The 21,667-nt window shown below is 38.4% G+C and overlaps 1 protein-coding gene across 4 annotated transcripts in view; it reads left to right on the plus strand.

Moving 5' to 3' along the window:
- Window positions 1-21,667, plus strand: part of PPP2R2C (protein phosphatase 2 regulatory subunit Bgamma) — a 208,659-nt gene that overhangs the window by 60,988 nt on the left and 126,004 nt on the right. For 3 of the 4 annotated variants that reach the window (XM_075148677.1, XM_075148679.1, XM_075148676.1), the window contains exon 1: window positions 2,008-2,697. The exons of the other annotated variant lie outside the window; for it this stretch is intronic. Coding sequence is in view for 2 of the 3 variants with exons in the window: in XM_075148679.1 (XP_075004780.1) it covers window positions 2,628-2,697 (70 nt within the window). In the remaining variant the exon portion in view is untranslated. Of the gene's footprint in view, window positions 1-2,007; window positions 2,698-21,667 lie in introns of those variants that run through there. 4 annotated transcript variants of the gene reach the window in all.

Here is a 21,667-nt window from a genome sequence, read left to right on the forward strand (position 1 = left end):
CCACTGACTTCAGTGGAGTTGGTATTTCACGTGCAGTGTGTATTGCCCACAGATCCTTTTGTCTTTGGAAGAACAAATCCAAGATGATAAAATAATGTGGCAGGGAAGGGCAAAATAAACCAGTTCCATCACATAAATTAGGGTCATTTTATACAAAATATGTATACAAAAAAGTATTTGCAAGGCCTCCTTCCTCATTTCAATCAAATTCTAGGTATATTTTCTCATTCATTGTATTTACAGGTTCTCACGGTTACTTTCTGAACTGTAGCTACCATTGTCATCAAGTGTTGATGCTGTACTTGCTTCCAGTAAACAAGTAGAAAAATTCGGAATATTAAAACTCACTGTTGTCACCCAAAGCTGCTGGCAGGACTGGATCCTTGTTTTGGGATACCACTTTGTACCTAAGGCTTCAGCTATGTACCAGGCCATGCATATCCATAAGGAAAATGTTGCCGATCATGAGGCGACAGGTCCTGGTTTGTTTGGTGTTGCTGCTGGCATCCTTGCCCTGTAAACTGAAAAAGAGATTCGGTTTTGTGCATAGCCTTGAAAAATGGATGGTACCAGTGTGTAAGTAGACAGGATATCCTGAACTTGAAAGGATTTGGTACATGAGCAAGCATGGGCAAAGGCAGCAAATGACTGAAGACGATAGGGCAGGCACTGGAGAGCTGTTGGTACCACCACAGTATTGACTGATGCTCTCAATGCAGAAATAACATTTCTAGCATTGTCATCTACATAAGCTGCATATAAATAAAATGTGTTCTATACAGGTGCAAGTATTGAATAACTTCTTTTACTTTCCCACCTTGTCGAACGTGAAGATTTTATAGTATTTACTTGTCAGGTTGAAGATGATTCTGTTTTATTTTGCTTCAGCAATGAGAAAGGGAAGAAGGTCATTCCATTGCTATTCTTCTTCCTCTCCCAACCTTACTTCATCCTGAAATTAGATGTTTATCCCTGGGCAGGTTTTTACATAGTTCTCTACTTTTTCCAAAGTCACATGCCCGTTTTATAGTAATAGCAGGGTGCTTGAAATTACCTTCAAGAACCATATGTCCTAGCTGCATTAAAAAGAAACAAAAACAAAACCAAAAACCTGTGCAAGATTCGTGCAGGTTTACACAAAATGCTGTAGTAATCCTGACAACTGAATTGTATTTTTTTTATTCAATTCCAGGGCCTAAGCCACAGGACCATCCTTCTGTCCTCTAAATTGGTTTTGTGATTGCATACTCCCTTTTCATGCTGTAGTGGTGGCTTTGGTACACAGCCATTTGTTTTCTATTCAAATTTTCTAAACTTTAGTGGTGCTTATGCCTTTTCAGAATACATGCCTTCTGCAGCAAACAGTTCGTGGTTTCATGAACAGATACTGAAAGTTTAAGGAAACTGCCTCTCTGTTGAGTTGAAAGAATTTTGCTGTAATATAAGCCATTAAACAGTTGGACTAAAGAACACACTTTATTTTATAATGCAGGTGAGTAATTTTCCTCTTCTACTTGTTTTCGTATTTCTGAGTATGCAGATTTCAACATTTCTTTTTCAAGGTGATGGGATAATTCAGTGAATGAAGGTAACAGGTCTAAGAAAACCCCACGACCTGCAAACATTCCCTTTGTCCAGCCTTCCTTTCCTGTACAGGGAAGCCACAGAGATTGTCTCCGGGCCCTCATTTTTTTCATACTTTGTAATTTGACTTTTATCTACAAAACCGGCAAAAAATAAAAGATAAATAACAATTATTTTATCTTTCTTTTGCTGAATGGTTGCTTTGCCTCTAATGATTCCGTTTGCATAGGCAGATACTCAACAATTTCAGTAATATTTATACAGGCTGACATTGAACGACTGTTGCTTTTGCTGCATATGACAGTATCGACTAGCACAAAATCGTGGTCACACGTTAGTGTGCTGTACATGTCAATGCAAACCCATTTAAGCAGCTTGAAGTTTTTTCTCCCACATCCCTTCCCTTAATTTTTTCATTGCCCATCTTACTAGCAGAAGAGCTAAAATAATTACCTGCAGTCTCATTTTTCACTTTACTACATGCAGATCTGGTGCGGTTGGGCAGCAAGCGGCTGACTGGGAGGGGCCTGCTCTGATGCAGCACAGGCATATGACAGCAGTAGCAGCAACAGCAATCAGAGCCCTTCTCCGGGCGGGTTTTGCTGCAGTACGCTGATTGCCACTTTACAGCATCCAGCAAGATCCCCAGCAGCAGGCACTTGGAGGAGACTCTGCGTGGGCACTTGTTTAAGGAGTACCTGACTAAACAATTGGGTTATTCTTTAACTGCGGGAGAAGTGCCTCTATTCCCTCCACGCAAGCTCCCTGCTGGCTTTCTGCATTCATAATTTGTCGGAGCCGTTTTTCCCTCCGTCTTTCTCCCCTTACTTCTTTTTCTTTCTTTTTTTTTTTTCCCCCCCCCCGATCGTTATTCACCCCCCCAAATCTGTGCTGCATCACTAGCTCTCATTATGCTGTGCTCAGTAGCCCAGTGTGTTCTCCGCCTCTGCTAGGCAGTGGCAGCATGGATGGTGCTCTTGTGACGACCTCTGCTGATGCTATCAGTCCACTGCGGATAGGCATGCTGAGTAATCCTGCTGTAAATGGGCGAGGACACGGACACACGAAAAATTAACCACAGCTTTCTTCGAGACCACAACTATGTGACTGAAGGTAACACAAATACTGTCATTATTCTCTTCTTGCACTGCATATTCTATGCCAGGAATGCACTGTCATGTTTAGAGATGTAGGCTGTTCCTTTTTTCTTTTTTTTTTTTTTTTTGAACACTTCAAGGCATTTTTCTGTGTGATGTAGCAACAGAATCTGTTTGAATTTGCTAAATCCCAAAGGCATTCTGTCATGCTACGGCAGTATATGAAACTATATGGGCTAAAGAAGGTCTTGCATTGTGCCGAGTTTGTGCTAGTGAGGTGTGCAGCACCTGGCATTGAATGCACAGTAGCTGCAATGTGGAAGATTGGAAGCAGTTGATTACTTAAAAAAAGGTGAAAGATTTGAGAGCACTAAAGTAAGAGAAATAATCTGTAAAGTTAACTGTTTGCTGGTGTAATAAAGGTTATGCATCTCATTTTGGTAATTATAGCCTGAGCACAGACATTGCTGAGTTGATTGTTCCCTAGAGAACCGTATACATTTAGAAGGGATATGTAAGCATAATCTTTCGAAATATTGCTGCCTTCTTTCCATCCTCTGTGTATGTGCAAGGTACATGAGAAAAGAAAATGTATCTTCATTTTAAATCATTCAATGGCTGGTAGCTTATTACATAAAAAGGAATTTTCCTGCAGATGACACACATTAAATGCTGAGAGAATTTACCTTGAAACCAGTGAAATGGTTGGGTGGTGGTACTGGTCCATATTTCCTTGCCAGAAAGTTGGTTTAAGAGCAGGCCATTTTAAGATTGATTGATTGATTGAACAGGAGAAATGTATTTGTAGGTGCTTGACTTTGTAAACATATTTGTGTGTGCAGAGTTTTAACAGCACTTCCCAGCAGCAGAAACAGTAGGCTTATATAATATGAACATACTTAACATCAGGGTCAACCAATACTACTTGAGACTCAGTCTCCAGATTCTGTCGTCATTTGATCAGTGCTTGGTCACTTAATACTCCCATGCTGCATCCTGAAATGTGATCAGCTGATGCTCTCTTGATTACTGATGATTTGCATTTTTTTAGAATGTAGAAAACAGCAGGATGATTTTGCCATACTGGGAACACAAAGCAGATTTTTCAGAAGAAAAATTTAAAAAGCTGTGTACTGTAACTGTTACCACTGGCTGGTGTAATTGTTTGCTAATCTTGCCTCTAGGACATTCTTTGCATTCTGGTTCATGTTTCAGGGCATTTTTTAATTTGTTTTGAATTTTTGGTTAATGCTTTTTGTTTGAATGATGACTTATGTTTTGAGATGTAGTCATCTGTAATAACATCTGAAGAAACTTTGTCTTAAATTTATAAATTTATGCCTTAGATTCTGCAAAATGCACAGTGTAATTACTGCAGTGTACTTGCTACATGTTGAGATTCAGATGTATATTTAATGGGCATAGTGCAGCTATGTTAAAATTTGGACTTTCAAGTCTATGAGATTTGTAATCTCTGGAAAATAATCCCTTGTGGATTTTGCAAATGAATATTCTCCTTTTTTGTATGTTATGGGTGTTTCAAAAATTAGATGGAGATTTTTAGTATTTTTGGGGACACTGCTGATGCAAGTTTTAGATTTTTCTTGCATTTTGTCTTCACCTGGTATTTGGATCAGAAGGACTGGATGTTCTTCCATGATTGCACATGGAGTGGCTTGTCTGAAATAGGTCAAAATATACCTTGAGTATCAATGTCAGCCTGTATTATATTTTCCCTGTGATCAGAAGTCATAATGAAATATGTTGGCATCTGATTTTGAGGTAGATTAAGTATGGGAAACCTTCAGTAGCAAAGTGTTAGTTCTTCAGTTCCGACTGTGTAATGTTTCTTGGGAATGCTCAGTTGGTCAACTGTAATAAAATTCTTCACGTCTGTTATATCTGACATTGCCACACCTTTTAAAAGATCATGAAAATCATGAGGGAATGGATTTATCTGTGAAATTTTTCCAGGGACACAGCTCAAAGAGGACCATCACAAATTTTAATTTCTTACCGATATACTTTGTTTAAAATGCGTAATGAATACGTAAGCTAAACTGGTGCTTAAAATGTGCTTTGTTTGTTCTGTTGGTTTTTTTTTTTTTTTTAAATTTTATTTTATTTTGTTTAAAGATTTGACTCCATGAAACAACCTTTAACACTTCTCATCTGTAAAGGCCTGAAGTCCTTTCACAGTCCTTGCATTTGATCCTATGATACGTTAGCGTTGCGTTTTGGTAGTAACATACACATAGAAACGCAGTTACAGGCAGTAATGCATTGCTTTGTTATGTTGGAAAAGGATTTTATTGGGGCCAAACCCAAGTCTTTCTTCTGGGGTCTTTGGCTTTTGTAATCCACTCTTAAAACAAGGAAATACTTTATATTGTATCCAGTGTATTAGAGAAGTTCCTGATTTGTTGTTGTCTGTGAATAACTACAATTTCCTCTTCTGTTTTCAGAGTTTTAAAATCTTGGTAAGGGGTGTCCTCTGTCCTTGCTGCTCCATGCAGCAGACTAAATTAATTTACAAAAGGAGGTATTTCTGACCATATTATGCACTTTTTTCCTCTCTATTCCCTGAGGAAAATAAAGCCAATAATCAAGATGATGTTGGGTTAACTATAGTACTGCTTTAGTTCTCTTCCTCTTTTACTTCCTCAGTGATTTAAAAAAAAGAAAAAAAAAAATCAGGTGACACATGAATTCACAGGGTATAGGAAAACTGTGAGCCAAATCCGATTTGCTCTGCTCTAACTAGTGGACCTAGCGTGTTCCTAACGAAACTGCTTACTTGAGCAAAGTCGAATTTCATCTCTTTGATAGGTCATTATTTTGTAACATTGGGGTTATCTGTATCAAACATGACTTAATGGAAAATTTTTTTTAAATCTCAAAATTTCCTTGATTTGATGGTTGATGTTTTACTGTTGATGTTATACTTAGGCATCATAGACATACATATGACAACCGGGACTTGTTTCTCCTGTTACATATGCATATCTGCAATAAAACCAATGGAGTTAAAACAAGCAGGACTTGAACAATTTTGTCATTGTAAGTCGTAGAAGTATGTTACAGTTGCACAATGGAAAAAGGCAATTTAATTCCAGCAGCAATATACAGTAAGTTTTTCAATGATCACTTTCAAAAGTCATTTTTGAAGGAAACTGCTTTAATTGGACTTGTTTGTGTAGGGAAAACAGAAGAGACCTGATAAGACTTGTAAAGAAAGAGAGGAGAAAGACCTGAAGCCTAGAAAATGTGACCTGTGAGGAAAGATTGAACTTTTTTATGCAAAGGTGGTAAAACACTGGGATATATTGCTTAGGGAGCTTCTGTAGTTTCTACCACTGAAGTTTTTAAAAGCAGGTGACATAGATGTCTGTAAGAACTGATGTGGGGATAGCTGAGCCTCCCTTGGGGCAGAGGGATGGACTAGATGACCTCTGAGATCTGTTCAAGCTTGTGATTCATTACCAAGCTTTATTTTACTGAGTGTTTTATCTTTATTGCCTTTTGCACCCCAGCTGTAGGAACCAGCTGCCCAGGAGGTGTTGTGTCAGTAAGACGTATTATTTCCACAACACCTTTAGAAGAACAGAGAAGAGGGGAGAGGCACAGTGTAACATGGGGAAGAAGATGGGCTGGACAAGAGAAACGTGAGCCTTCGTTACTTACAGGCAAAGTCTGTCAGGGGAGATGGCAAGAAAATTGTGGACAGTGAGTTGGGGGAAGGGATAAAGGAGGGAAAAGGCTTGTGTGCTTTTGGGGGCAGAGAATGACCTTCAGTCCCAGAGTTCCCTTGACATTACCTGTGCTTAAGATTAATGGTAAAACCGACAGGACTGCTGATGTGCCTTGGAATCAGCCACACGGGATCTGATTCAGAACAGTGAATTGCGTGATATGGTCGCTGTATTCCTGGCAGGGGCAAAAAGTTGTGGGAAACGATGGTGCCGCTCCTTTGAGAAACTGCACTGTTAATTCAGCTACTCTGTATTTTATAGATTTAATGATTGACAGAGAAATAATGAACAAAATTCATTATCCTTACCAAACTGTGTTAAAGGACGTGATTCATATCCATGAACCCAAATATATCTGGAGAAGTGCTTCTCTGGTGGCAAAGGCTTTCTGCAGGTTGTATGCAGACATGTCTAGCGTATCGATTCATCCCTGCCTTTTTATGGATTATCCCTGTTTTGAGAAGAAATAAAAAGTTGCTTATACTCTCAGTTTCTAGAGAGAGACAGGTTCCTCCCTTGCTCTAGGCCTGCAAATGAAGTGAAGCCAGTGAAGTTGCACAGGTGCAGTAGGGCAGAAGCTGACCTTCACTATCTAGTCATTTATATGGCCGAATGGTGCAGTTTGGTTCCATATGGCTTAACTTCTATTAAAAAGTTAATCATGTTAATGGTGTATTAACCTCCTCAAATGTGATATTTGAAGAATAATGAGAATTACCAGTGTAGTGTAAAACATATTGAGTCATAACCATGTGAAACGTTTATTATAGAGGATGAAAAAAGACTTTTTTTTCCCTAATGATTTTAAAGAAAAATCCTCTACAGATAATGAAAACAGATTTTGGGGGCTTTTTTCCCCTTAACTAAAGAAATTAGTATGTCTGTTCTTCATTAATCAAAGTTAAGGGAAATGATCCATTTTCATCTGCCAAGAAATTTATTTATAAACTTGTCTTTCATAAACATCTCAAATATAATTTGAATAAGAGCTGACTACCTGAGAGTATTGGCTGAATATAGCGAACAGGTACTGCTCTACTGGCTCAGGCTCACCATCCATCTAGTCTGTTCACTTATTTCTGAGAATGGCTGGTAAGAAGCTTGTTAAGAAAAGTGCAAGAGGTAACTCTTCCTCTCTTAACTGCCAGCAATTCAGGATTTATGTTGTGAATATTGATGACTTTTATGTTTTTACAAAACCCATTTAGAAACAATTTTAGAATGACCCTAGAAATTATTGCTTATTCTTATTCTAGTCACTTGTGTTACTTATTTTTTTCCTCAAGCCAAGTATGAACAGAGATAAACCTTGTTAAAGCATAACTTTGCCCCTTGTTAAACAGGATATAGTTACGTCTTTTTGTGCACGGATTTGGTTCTTCTTTCATTCACAATGCTATTCAGATGAATGTTGTGGGTAGCTTTGAAGATTTTGATTAATAAGGTTTATTCCATCCAAGTGACGTTGCTGACTTTGTAATCTTTATTCATGCAGCTTAGTTGGGAGAAGCCATGGAGGCAGGGCTAGAGCACAGCTGTCAGGCTGGCTTGCACTGAGGCTGAACCGTTTGCTCACCCGCTCAAGCCTGCAGCTGGTTACGTGGCTCAGCATGCAGAAAAATCAAACATTGGTACTACCCGAAGCTTGGATCAGCGTGGCACAGACATTTAAGGCAACGTCCAGTGTGGGCAACATGGGACAGCAATTTGTTCAGGCAAGCCTGGGAAAAGCAATATAGATTTAGCCAAAGTGAATTACACTGTCAACAACGCTTGTCACTATACAGTACCAGCTACACATTCAAAGTACTCCACAGATATAATTTTCATATGACATCTGTTAGGTACTCATGATATCATCATCTCTATTTTACTTGCCAAATCTGCTTTCTGAAGAAATCATCATCAGTAGTAGGATTAGGACAGTTCTGACCCTAGATGGGGACTTTGGAGTTTCTTGATTTGCTGTTCCCAGCATTCCCAGAGAGCAGGGACATGTTAGTGTTAACTTGTTACTGCCTCCTCAAAAGACATGCCTCTTCAAGGAAGAGGTTAGTTTAACAACTGACTGTTAGATCCTTCTAAGAGAGCACTTCAAGCCACTCTGAGCTGCAGGACATGCTTAAAAGGCATAGAGTTAACGTGGTTTGGATCTCCAATTAATGTCATGCCTCCACATGACAATTATTCACCAGTGTCACATGTACCCTGTAAAATGTTACCAAGTGTGATTAAACTGGGTTGCAATCTTCCTTATTTGCAAAGGCATAAATCTCTAATGCTCGAGTGCTGGTTTTGGTGGGTTTCAGGGACCGATGGCAACCTTGGCTCTCTTTGCATGCATATATAATCAACAGATGATCTCCCACTCAGTTACTAAATAAAAACTATATATAGTTGCTGTGTAGTGTTAGAGATCCTAAAGAGGTGAGTAAGATGTATTAACAAAAGGAAAGAACCATCTAGAATATTAGCTACATGATAAACAAGCCAAGCTGCTTCCATGACAGTGAGTACGCGGAGCTGTGAAAGAACCTGGTTGTACCAATCTGGGGCTTTTCTTAGGTGTCAGCAGTGTCTGAGTGGCACAGAAGACCAGTTAGTTTCAGCAATTTAGCCTATATGCAGTTTATGCAGTTTATGATATATAGACAAATATGGACTAGAAACGTTATAAATAGAAATGTCTATAGTATATTTAACTACATAACTACTATATGTAATAGATTTAGCTACCTACAGACCTTAAAAATGGAAGTTCAGGAGGTCAACAGTACAGTGTATGTGTAAGGTAAAATGCAGGCATAAAATGTGATCTGTGCAAGCTCGCTCTCTGTGCCAGATTTCTTTCTAATTGAAACTGACAATTCAAAAGCATTGAATAATGTAAAACTAAACAACACCGTGCAGGTAGAGTCAGTGTCATCATTCACTGCAGGAGCAGTTTATTTAGCATATGCATCATTATGGAAAGAAAACCATACTTTGCAATATATTTTGTTTTCTGTGTAGATAGACCTCAGACATTTCAGCAATGTATCATATATTTAAATGGTGAGTTTCAAGCATAATAGATGTGGTTCTTACATCAGTTTAAAATGTGAAACACAATACAATAACACTGAATATTTTGTAATAGAAAAAGAACGGAGTATCTTTTATTACAGGTGAAGGTAATCAATCGTTACTGCTTACATTGTGTGACTACATCATTACTAGTTTCTGGATCTTTGAGACTTTCCTTCCACAGTTTGTTTCCCACTGTAGTAAGGCTTTCTATAGAGGAGTATATGCTAAGAGAAGACAAGGTATTTGCTGGCTAATATCAGTGTAGTTGTTTTGGCCAGGGAAAGGATGGTAGAATAGGTAATTATCTCAGAAAAACAGAGAAAATTATTATGGGGATTTTTGTTTTTAAACAAGAAAGGGTTTTAAATGCACTTCTAGCCATATTGAGGCCCTTTCTTCATCAACTATTTCTGTAGTTCTTAGATTAAGCTTGACTTTAGTAATGAAGGTGGTCTGTATTATTGGTTCCTGATGAAAGTTCCCCAATTTTTTACCAAGAACAAAAAACCCACCTAGCAAAGCAGCCTTATATGTGGTAAGAGAGTTCCTTTTCTCAGGAACGTTTCCTTACTGAAAAACTATTGTACCTGTTATTTTTATTGCTTAAATGCAAATGAGAGCAAACTGTATTTTGCCAGTGCAAATACAAGTAATAAAAATGTGCGTTAAGAGACTCAATTCCTAATAAAATCTTTCAGCACAACACATCATGCAGTTCAGTGACTTCTGTAAATTATTAATATGACAGGGGTTTGGGATCTGTATTGTTAAATATAGCAGTGCTTTTCCTTTCATATTTACTGATTCATCTGTTTAAAAAAGAAAAGAAGATGGAAACATCTGTGTGTAATATAATGACATTTGTGTGTGTTTTACTTAGGAACAGCGTACAGAAGAAAGTAAAGGACTTGGAGTTGGTTTATTATCCTCTAGTTCCAGTTCAACTCAAGTCTGAATAGAGCTTAATTAATTGTCACCTTAATTCTTCCTGATGGTACTGCTTTTGTTGTTCAGGTGACCCAGGCATTGCAAGTGGTCGATGATTGTGCAAAATAACACCTTTTGCATAAATTCTGAGGTCAGTGCTGCACTGTGATAGTACTGATTGCATTAAAGACAGCCATAGCATGCTCTGCCTGTTAGGCCAGTTTCTAGCAAAAAGTAAAGATCACCAGTGTTCAGTTAAAAATAAATGATTGCTTATTTCCTTTTCTGTGTTTTTAATGGACCCATATTATTTCTCCCTAATCTAAGACTTTAAATGAGTATTTCAAATAGAACAAAAATAGTTCTCAAACAGTGAGCTGGTCACCAATTTTCAATAATTTATTTCTAAACTTTTATCCAGTCAATGCAACCTCATGTTTTCTTAACTTTGAGAGGTTTCAATTTATGATAGAACTTAGCACAAGATCTTTGACAAATCTTTCCAGGGTTTTCAAATATATAGCTGTAAATCAGGCTCTGATTCATAAGTGATTTCTGATAGAATTTATTTCTACATTGTGATATGATAAAAAGAAAAATTTAACTAATAAATTCAGTAATAATAATTGATTAGTAAAATTAAACAAATAGGCACAGTGGACTGGTAAATGCAGGGCAAAATTGGCTGCCAAGGTAGCACACAAGACTCTTGTGATGTTACATGTTAATTTTGACACCCTGCTTGATTTGATCTCTTTCATTTCTGTATGCAGATCTGTGATATGGGAATAACCAGTACAAGGTGAAGTTAGATGTGTATTCTGTAGTCTTCTTTTGAAAGGAAGATTCAGGTCAAGTATATTCTTTCTAATCTGCAGTGAAGCTCAAAGCAGAATTCACATATGCAGTGTCTTTGAAATAGGTAGCTGTGAATTATTAGATGTCTTACAGAAATTCCTGGAACACCTGATGCTAAGAGTCAAGTAATGGTCATATGGATGGTGGTGCTTCTCATTGCTCGGGTGCAATGTGAGTATGATTTTGTGTGTGGTGTGTGCACTCGTGCTTTTTTATGTATGTTACACTCACAGAAGTCTTGAGGATGACTGCTAGTGTGTTTTCTGGTGTGTCTGTCTTCCTTCCACTTGCTATGCTTGAAATGTGAATCTGGAAATATTAGTATGGCTATGTAGAAGTTTCAGCATTGGGAGATGGGACAGTAAGGGCTTGTATGTAGGGCGCTGTATGTCTTTCAAGTCCCCTTACAATTCACAGACTATTTTGGTCTATGTATGTCAGTGTTTGCTGAACAGAGAAGTGAGACTTGGTCTGTGGCTGGAGCGAAGCTTTCCTTATACTATGAGTATGAGAAGCAGTGTCCTTGCGTTTCTGATCTTCCCCGGTGGTGGTGATAAGCTGCAGTTTTCTGAAAAATGGATTACTTGGGCATGGATTTTATTTCTGTGCTTCCGCTTGCAGTTCAGGAAAATGGGTCATATAGAGTAGAGGCCTTTTATGACACCGTGTAAACGTTACAAAGGTGCTAGATTAAAAACAAATAAGTTGCATCTTTTAGCAGTAATGATATTGCAAATCAACCAATTACATTAAAACTTTAAGATTGACTACCTGCAAGAGTTTACACTATGTCCAAATGAAGGTTTTTAGTTCCTTAAACTTGGAACTGTCCTGCTGAAATTACTGCAGAGTATGATTTATATGGAGTATAAACAAACAGTTGTTTGTTGTGTTGATCTTTCCCAGTTTTTCAGTTAAGTTGAAATACTGAGAATGTTTCTTTTACTTTTGCATACCTTCAAATTAATTTCAAGATATTTTAAATTTGGGGTTTGGTTTGAAACTGCTTGTGGATGCAGTTATTGGCAGCAAATAATCCGTTCTCCAGAGGAAGCTGTAGCCCGGGCTGCCCACCCTTCCTTCTCTGCTGCTGTTGGAGCTTGTTCCATCGCAGGAGGAGTATCAGCAGAGAGGAGACCAAAGTGAAAGGGGCACTGGTTACCCACCAACGTAAGAGTCTAGCTTCTTCAGAAAATGCCAGCAAACTTGTCCTGGTTTTAGTCCTTTGCTATTTGTCCCTTGCTAGCAGAGAGGGAAACACCACACCTGCCTGCTCCTGAGAGCACAGGTTGCTGTGAGCAGTGCTGAATTCTGCAGGTGCAAAGTTGCCGTCCGTCATCAGGGTCCCATCGCTGCTCCATGCAAACTGTTAAATGTGCACCAGAAGAAGCGTTAATGTTTTGGTCAGTGTTGTAAAAACTTATATAGCAGTGATGCTTACTGTAATGCTTCTTCAAAACAACCTTTTTATAAGGCTTTTGTAATATTTATGCACAGTGGAAGGAAAGGGGGAAATACGAGCTATAAGTATATTGGAAAAATGTTTGACAGTTATCCTGGATGTACTTGGGAAATGGTAGTAATAGTAGTAATGTTAAATCTGAAAGCGTAAAGCTTTGATGCTTCTGTACTATAAATAATTACTAACAAACATGATTGCCAACGTAGAGAATTGTTTGCAGAGGGATTCATTTCTGATTGTTAAGTGTAAATATATTTAGGCAGAAAACGGTTTTTGTTCCTGAAAGCCAAGAGGTTGGTGTAAATCGGAGGAATTAGCGATTCGGACTCCACAGAGCAAACGTCAGCCTGGTTATTACAGATGAGACCTGAAAGATGTAGTTATATTGAAGCAAGCACAGGAAGCTATTCCTTTATTTTACATTTTAATGACTGAATTCAGTCGTTATGGCTGGCATATTATTGCTAGCAATTGAATTTACACAGTTTTCTTTAAAAAATAATCCAGTTTGTCAGAGTTGCCTTTCCTGAAATGTTGCAAATATTTCTAAGCTCTTCATGTCCCTCTTGCTAAGTCACCTCTGATGCAGAAATCTCCATTCATGAATTTGTTTGTGCATATGAGCATATACATTCATGGATCTTCATTGTCCAAGACAGTAATGCATCCAATAACTCCAAACACTTTTGAAATTTTAAGACTAAATAGAAAACCTTATCTGAATTTTGCCAAGATTTAAAATGTAAATTTCTATATTAAAAATGCTTTTAACTTTAGAGCTACCACTAACCATTTTGACTGGCTTTAAATCTGATTTTTCTAATGTATTTATCTGTCAGCTACCATTTCTAAAATGTTTCATTCTGCAGCTTGACAGACTTAGAATAACTTATGCAGTTTTACATTCTTTGAAAGATCTGTATCATAGGTTAATGGGGTCAGTACTTGAATTAACAAGTTGTTAACTGAGGATGCCTAAAATATATGCTCTATCACAATAATAGAATCCAAATAATTGAGCTTGAGGAGGAATAAAGGAACTTATCAGAGTCTGTTTTCAAAACTGAACAATGTAAGTGCTCCTATTCTTTGCCTTTTGCAGTTTTGCAATACAGTCCAGAAATTGTGACTCCAAAATTTGAGTTTTATTGTATAAGTGAAACCCTGCAGGAGTTTGCAAGGCAAGATCTATTAGTTAAATAGTGCTAATATCCACATGCAAAATAAATAAAAGGTAGCTAGATAAGATTTGACTACATTTGACTACAAGACATACCTAAACATTTTAACAAGGACTTGCCATCATGAGTGGAACCTGCTGCTAGAAGTTCTAGCAAACAGTTCTAGCAAACTTGAGCACAGTTGTTTCACCTAAAAATAGTAACTCCACCGGTTTGCTCATCCTGGACAAGGCATTTGTGCTTTAGCTTTTGAGTGGTGGTTCTCATGCATTTACGTAAAGAGTCATTGTTTTTTCTGTTCCTTGTTCTGTGAGAAACCTTCTGCTGGAGCACAGGAAGATTTTCTTGTAAGTGTTTTCATTTTATTTTTCAAAAACTGCTTTTACTGATGGAAGGATGAACAGAGTTTATTGACAGAGTGCAATAGTAGCACGTGGGCAGAAACAGAGATGAGGCAAAGCACCTGTTCATCCTAATAACTCTTAGAAGCAATAACCCAACAGTTCCCTGAAGCTTTTATCCAATTCAGAATTGCCAGAGCTCCCCTTTTCAACTCTGGGGCTACCCAGATCATATCCATGGATGGGGCATTGCTTCTTTTGAAGCTAGCGGCTTTAAAAACTGTCCACTTTTGATGTCATGTTTCTGTAAAATAACTGATTGTTCTGAGGCCAGCTTGTTCCTGCAATTCTGTGAGAGTCTCAGTGAAGACATGTTCTGGCCTCCCCCTCTGTATGCTCTTTCTCTGTATAAAAAGAGAGGAGAAGAGAATGATTTCTAAAGTTTTATTAGCTTATGTTTCAGAGAGGAGAGTCTTTCTGCACTGCAGACAAACTAAAAGCAGAAGTTAATATTAAAACAGAAGTGCTTTGGAAGTCCAGTAAATATGTGGATAAGCATGCAGATTCTGTCTGTGCTTCATTTGCTGCTCCTTTTCCCGCTTGCAGTGTATCACGGTGGTGGTGAGTACGCCAGCCTCTCAATGCACCCCTGAATTGCTGCTGCTACCAGCCCTTTGTGTGACAACATTGGAAACAGAACAATCACATTTTTTACCCTTAATACTACTTCTAAAGATTAAGTCTCTAATGAAGTTACAAAAAAGCAGAGTTAAATAATGAGCTCTGTGCTGCCATGGTTGGTCTATTAGCAGCAACCAAGCCTACTAGGGTCTTCAGCTAATTTGAAGCTATCTAGGTCTGCCTGTACCCTATATAATCTTCCCAAATGTCTTTCTTCTGTCACTGTTTCTAGTTGAGGTGAATTCCAGCATACCAGTGTTTTTTGGAAAGTCTCAGTTTACCATCATAAATACTCATGCCTATATCATATATTTATCACAATAAATGTCACATAAGACATGAGCTATAGTTTCTTTGTGTTTAATATGTTTTAACTCACAGATAGCTGGCATTTTCCAGAATCTGAATCTCAAATCCAGTAACATACCACACTTGAAAGAGAGAAAGAAGGATATGCTGATCAGTTCTTATAGTTCAAAATTTGGATTGAATCTAAAGTGCATCTGTTCTTCTAGATGTCTGACATGTGGTCAAGACTGGAAATTATACAAGAAAGTATGGATATTTTGGGACTAAATATTTCACAAGAATAATATACATTTTCCCCTGGTTTACACAGCCTTCTACCCAGGCAACAGATACTTTCTTAAACCTAATGGTCCCCCTTGAAGTCCCCTTTCATGTACTTCTGGTATGTGTCTTCATGCTGCTAAAGTTCCTTTGATCTCCTTTTGGCCACTTTCCAGACCATCTTTTAATTCCTTTTGTGAAATTTCCATACCAGCTTTAATTCCTGCCAGAAGGCAACTGTTCCATCTCTGTTCAAGCAGGGCCCCAAAGCTTTAAATTCTCAACATGTCTCTCTCTGGAAGTAGTACTCCCTGCTCAGACTTTGGAGAAATCAGGAATATGTAGATCCAAGCAGTGCTGGGGAGAGAAATAAGGAGGCGGAAATATAGTCATTCCTTTCTTGACTACAATTTTCCTCTTCCCATTTGCTGCTTGACTTGATTGTAGTGATACTTGGCTTTTATCTGCAATACTTGCTGCTCTTCAAGCTCGAGAAATCTTTATTGGAAAAAATGGAAATCCAGCCAAAACCATAACTCATTTGGCACTCTTTGCCAAGTTCTTTCTGCTCTCTGTACTTGTATCCATTGACGCTTGCGAGTGCAAGACCTGGGATTGCCACTCAGTACCGTTCTTTTACTGTCAGTAAAGGACACAGGTGTGACTCAAAATCATACTGGAGTGATTGATTAATCTGTGTATGACCCTCAGGTGCAAGGGGAGGGTCGTTCTGAAATTTCAAGAGTCCCTACTTCTGCACTGTTCTACTGAAAAGGAATTTCTGACTTTGGAAGGAGGCCTGGCGGGCTTCCTGGGTAAAGTCCTAGTTAAATAGGTTAGTATCAACAGACTTGTCTGAAGAATGGGGTCAGGATTTTACCTTATTATCATAAGGGAGAAGATAGTGGTGTTTCCTTTTTTAAGTTTACTGTATGAAGATCTTTTTTTTTAATTCAGTTTTATTTTTTCTACTCCAGTAGGTTTTTAAAAAACTGAAATGCACTACTTATTTTTGTTAGGACACTAAGATCCGCCTTTCCATCAAACAGCAACAATTTCTTCTTTAAAATCCTGACAGGTTGTTACAGTGTTTGTGTAATTATGATTTAGTATCCAATGAAGTCTATTAAGAACCTGCCACTGGCTCCAGTGGGATTGGATCAGGGTGCATGGCTTTGCATAGCTTTATTCTATGTATGTATTGTAAGTCCATAAAAATATATGTCTGTATATACAAACCACATATTTTGTTTGTGCTTTGAGAGTCCTGATTTTAATCTCTATATCTATTTTTTCTAATTACTTTGTACAGTTACCTTAGTTACTTTTGTCTTTAGTACTACATTATATACGTTGTGGAGATGTAGTATATAACCCCTGGTACTGCAAGAGGTTTTTTTGAAGAGTTTATCTGACTCAGTGCAAGAATGCATAAAGTAATAGCTTACCAAAAACCTTTCTGGGAATCTCCGTGTGCTGAATCTTCAGAGATTCAATACCATTAATGCTTTTCTTTTTTAGGACAAAAATACATAAAGGTGGAAATTTGGCCTAACTTTACTGTATTCAGAAATCTTAGATTATACAAAGCTTAGATTTTTCTACATACTGTCAGGAAACATAAGTACATTCTGCAGTTTCACAAGAAAAAAATGCTGGGAGCTGGAATTATGTGGGTTTGTTAAAGGTGTTAGTTTTCTGAGGGTTTACTCCATTCCTGTTCACCAGCAAACTGTATGTTTAGCCTATCAAGAATTTATTCTTTAGCCAAAAGAACAGATTTTCCGTAGTTACTATAACCATTTAGAATTATCATTTTGTTTCTTTGCCTAATGGGTTAGGAAATCTACTTGGAAATTCTCATGCATGATATAAATTAGGGTACTATTAAAATTATCCTGTAGAATACTGTGACCTTAATACTGTCTTTGCAAGTTTCCTTAGGAGCTTAATGTATTCAAATTTATAATAACAAATGGGTACAAACCCATTTCTTTTTCTTTGACCTTTTTGCCTATGCCTTCTATATGATTTACCCTTGCTGCTTATTGTTTTCTTTTAAATACTCTTATGTGTTTGCTTGAAGCAAAGCTACTGTCCACATTTTCTCTTTGAGGTAATGTTGCTTCAGGCTACTTTTTAACTTTCTGAAATGCAAAGTAATTGTAGTTCAGGTTTTAATTGTATGTCTTTTTCTTCTTTTCAAGAATATACTGCCTGGACACATTATCAGTTTGTTATTTAAAGGGCTGATAAATGTGTCTAAGTTGTATTAATTTATGTTGCAATAGAATTCAAATTAACGCTAACCAGAAGATCTTTCAATGGATGAGTAGCACGAAAGGTATAATTAAATCTCTCTGAAAAAAATTACGGGATATTTCATGAATGTCAGTAACATGGTTTCAGCCCTTAAATAAATTTCCTTGTTACAGATATTTTTCAGGGTTATCTCTACTAGAACTATAAAAAATGTACATATCTTAACAAAACAGTAATTATTCCCCTTGATCTGCCCATTCAGGTACTTCTGGGTTTGTGCTTGTTTGTTAGGTTCATATCGTCCCCCTAAATTATGCTTTTACAGCTTCCAAAAAGTTCTTAATTGTGGTAGTATCATAATGACACAGTGGTTTTTTTGAGCTATGTGCAGAACATTTAGGTAAATACTTAATCTTAAGCTGATGAGGAGTCTCCCTGTAGTCAGTGATTACTGTTAGCATTCCAGAGTGCTTTGGTTGAGGCATTACCCCAAAGATTAACCCACTATCAAGGAATAGACCATGGCTGAAGAATTAGCACAGTTGCATAGTTGGAACGAAAAATGTTGTGCCAAATGCAGAATTAGTCACTTAAAATCATAGAATTGTTTAGGTTGGAAAAGACCTTTAAGATCATCAAGTCCAACCATTAACCTAGTACTGCCAAGTCCCACTAAACCATGTCCCTAAGTGCCATGTCTAGTTGTCTTTTAAAGACCTCCAGGGATGGTGACTCAACCACTTCCCTGGGCAGCCTGTTCCAATGCTTGACAACCCTTTCGGTGAAGAAATTTTTCCTAATATCCAATCTAAACCTCCCTTGGCGCAACTTGAGGCCATTTCCTCTCGTCCTATCGCTAGTTACTTGGGAAAAGAGACTGACACCCACCTCGCTACAACCTCCTTTCAGGTAGTTGTAGAGAGTGATAAGGTCTCCCCTCAGCCTCCTCTTCTCCAGACTAAACAACCCCAGTTCCCTCAGCCGCTCCTCGTAAGATTTGCTCTCTAGACCCTTCACCATCTTCGTTGCTCTTCTTCAATTGGTCAGTCTTAAAATTTGTGGTTAACTTTATCATAACCTTTCAGTCACTTCTGGGAGTGTATCAACCTCTTGTGGTCAAATCCAGTAAGCTGTAGCGAAGAGATGAGTCACCGCTCTGAAGCACACTTCTCGGTGCAAATGTTGTGTCTTTATGCTTTGTTTGGGTTGTTAGTGAAAGAATGGGGCACAGTGATCCAGCCCTTTGGAAAGGCGTTTGTTTGCTTAACCGTGTTGCTGTAGAATCTCACATTGTGTTGGACACTCAAAGCTTGTCAGATCATCTCTCTGAAAATACCATGGCAAACAAGCAAGGAGTGGAGGCTTAGCAAAGGGATTTTGTTCTACAGAACACCAGAGAGTTTTACGTCTCATAAACTGGCATTTTGTAGAAGTATAGAAACGGTGTATGTGGGACAGGGCCTCTGCAAGTCTGTAGTCCAATGTCCCACGGGAAGCACGATCTTGCCAAAACTATAGATCAAGTCAGCTGTGGATTTGTATAGCTGGGTCTTAAAAACCTCCAAGGATGGGGATGCCACAACCCCTGTGGATAACCTTTCCAGTTCTGCACTACCCTCCTAGAGAAAAAGCCTTTCTAAGTAGCCAGTCTGAACTGCCCAAGCTGCCACTCAGTTGCTTTTGACCTTACAACATCATGCACCACTACCAACAAGTGTTTGGCTCCATTGTCTCTGTAATCCCCGCCAAGTAGTTGTAAACTGCTATTAAATTGCCCTTAGCCTTCTCTTCACCAGGTTAAACAAGTCCAGCTCCCTCAATCTGCAAATGTCCTAAGGACCTGACCAACTTGGTAAGTGCTTAGGACTTCACTGGATTTTGTCCAATTTCTCCACTTCAGCTGGGGGGGATGAGAAGCTGGACACAGTGTTCGAAGTGTAGCCTCATCAGTGATGAGCAGAGGGTGATTTCCCTCCTTCTGCTGGCCACATTCTTCTAGCGTTAGCCCAGCACGTGGTTTGCTGGTGTGAGCCCACTGTTGGCTCATATTCAGCCTAGCATCCAAGATGACCCCAGGTCCTTCCCAGCCGAGCTGCTACGTTGCCAGCTGCTTTCCAGCCAGATGTGTGGAGCTCTTCTGCCCCAAACGCAGAATTTTGCACTACTTCTTGTTGAGCTTCCTGAAGTTTCTCAGGGTCCATCTAGATTCTCACAGATGGCATTTTTTTGTGCTTTACAGCCATTTCTTGTCTCCCTTAGTTTGTAACTGAGAGGTGAAGCACTGAGTTTGTATTGTTAGTTATATCACTATGGATGTTTTTGGATTGGCAATGTCTTGCTGTCCACAGTGCACAGTGAATATACACTAAGCTCGGATGGTACCAAAGTGAATTTTCTGTATATTTTTTCACGAATCAATGTAAGTTTTTGGCTACATCCAGCTCATTGTTTAAAATATACCAAAGAGCTTTAGACATTTCTGCTTTATGAAAGACTCGTTGATTCTTTTCTTAGTGAGAAAGATGGCATTTTTATCTAATACCTCAAATAGCAACAGTGGGAATTGCATTTAGTGTGCAGTGGACTTGAAAGAAATCAATATTCTTTTTAGCTTGTGTAAAAAAGTCATAGGTTCTTAGCAAAGCTATAGCATATAGTATATTGAAACTGTCGTTATTCCTTTTTCTGTGGAGACTATCCATTAAAGTTCAGGTACTAATAACATCATTTCTGGATGCTGGAACATAAGTATGGGCTCCCTAGCAGTGATGGCTAACATGATTCAGCTGTAGGTACAAATTGTCAGGCTCATTTTAGTTCACCAGCTATATATTGGTTGGGGAGACCCAGGTGGGACTACAATCCACAGTGGTGCTGTCCTCGCACACATGCAGGAAACGGGAAAGGTTGTGTTCAAGCACCACCTGAATATTGTCACTGGGTGAAGAATGGAGATGAGGAATCCACTGCTGCAGCCATTTGCTGGATTCATTCATCTAAAGGTCCACACAATGGACTTCTCACCATTTCTTTTTCTAGTCATGGAGACAGAAAGGTAAGTTTTCTTCATTTCTCAAAGGGAAAATGAACTGTAGAAAAAACTGTGATTTCCATAGGACTCACAGGAAAATTTCTGGTGGATCTGAGAACTAAGTCCAGGAGCTATGTTACAGTCCTTATGTACACAATAGATTCTACCCAAAATTTAAACAAGGAAGAAGAAGGGATATTCTAGCTTCGATATGGTGCCAGGATATGAGTTCATCCTAAAAATAGCATGTGCTTTCTGTCATGGAAGAGCTTTCTGTTTGAATCGGACCAATCTCTGGAACGTATATCTTTCTCCTGTGGCAAAATTGTTTTCTTTTTTATTCCATGAACTACTCTCCCGGACAGTAAAAGTGATCCTACCTTTTAGAAATATCTCATATGGTTAAAGTGCCTCTTGAAGTGCTTGGGATACATAGGTCAACATAGACTGTAGGGGAGGTTTAAGAACAATAGTTAACTTGTGGGGAGAAAATCAGGAGGATGTCAGCAAAGGAAAGGCTCTTTGAAGCGTTTAATGCATAAGATGCTGGTTTTGAACGCTTAAGACTTGTTTTTGAAATAAATGTAGGTTACCCTCAACGTGTGAAATGCTTGGAATTTGATGTTTTTGTAGATTACCAAAGCGAACAAACAAAAATCCACACTGACTTTTTCAGCTCTTGCTTTCAGTTGTAGCTTTTTTTTTTTCCCTCCCAGTTTTAGCTTTTACCAGTTTGCATTTGAGGGAGGGTAAAGGCGTTCACAGTTGTGGTTTTGGGTGAAACCTGTTTCCACTAATGCCAGTCCTTCCAAGGATTATTAGAAACTACCCCCAAACAATTCAAAGTGTTTG

The sequence above is a fragment of the Calonectris borealis genome, chromosome 4, assembly GCF_964195595.1.
Source record: "Calonectris borealis chromosome 4, bCalBor7.hap1.2, whole genome shotgun sequence".
Lineage (NCBI taxonomy): Eukaryota > Metazoa > Chordata > Aves > Procellariiformes > Procellariidae > Calonectris > Calonectris borealis.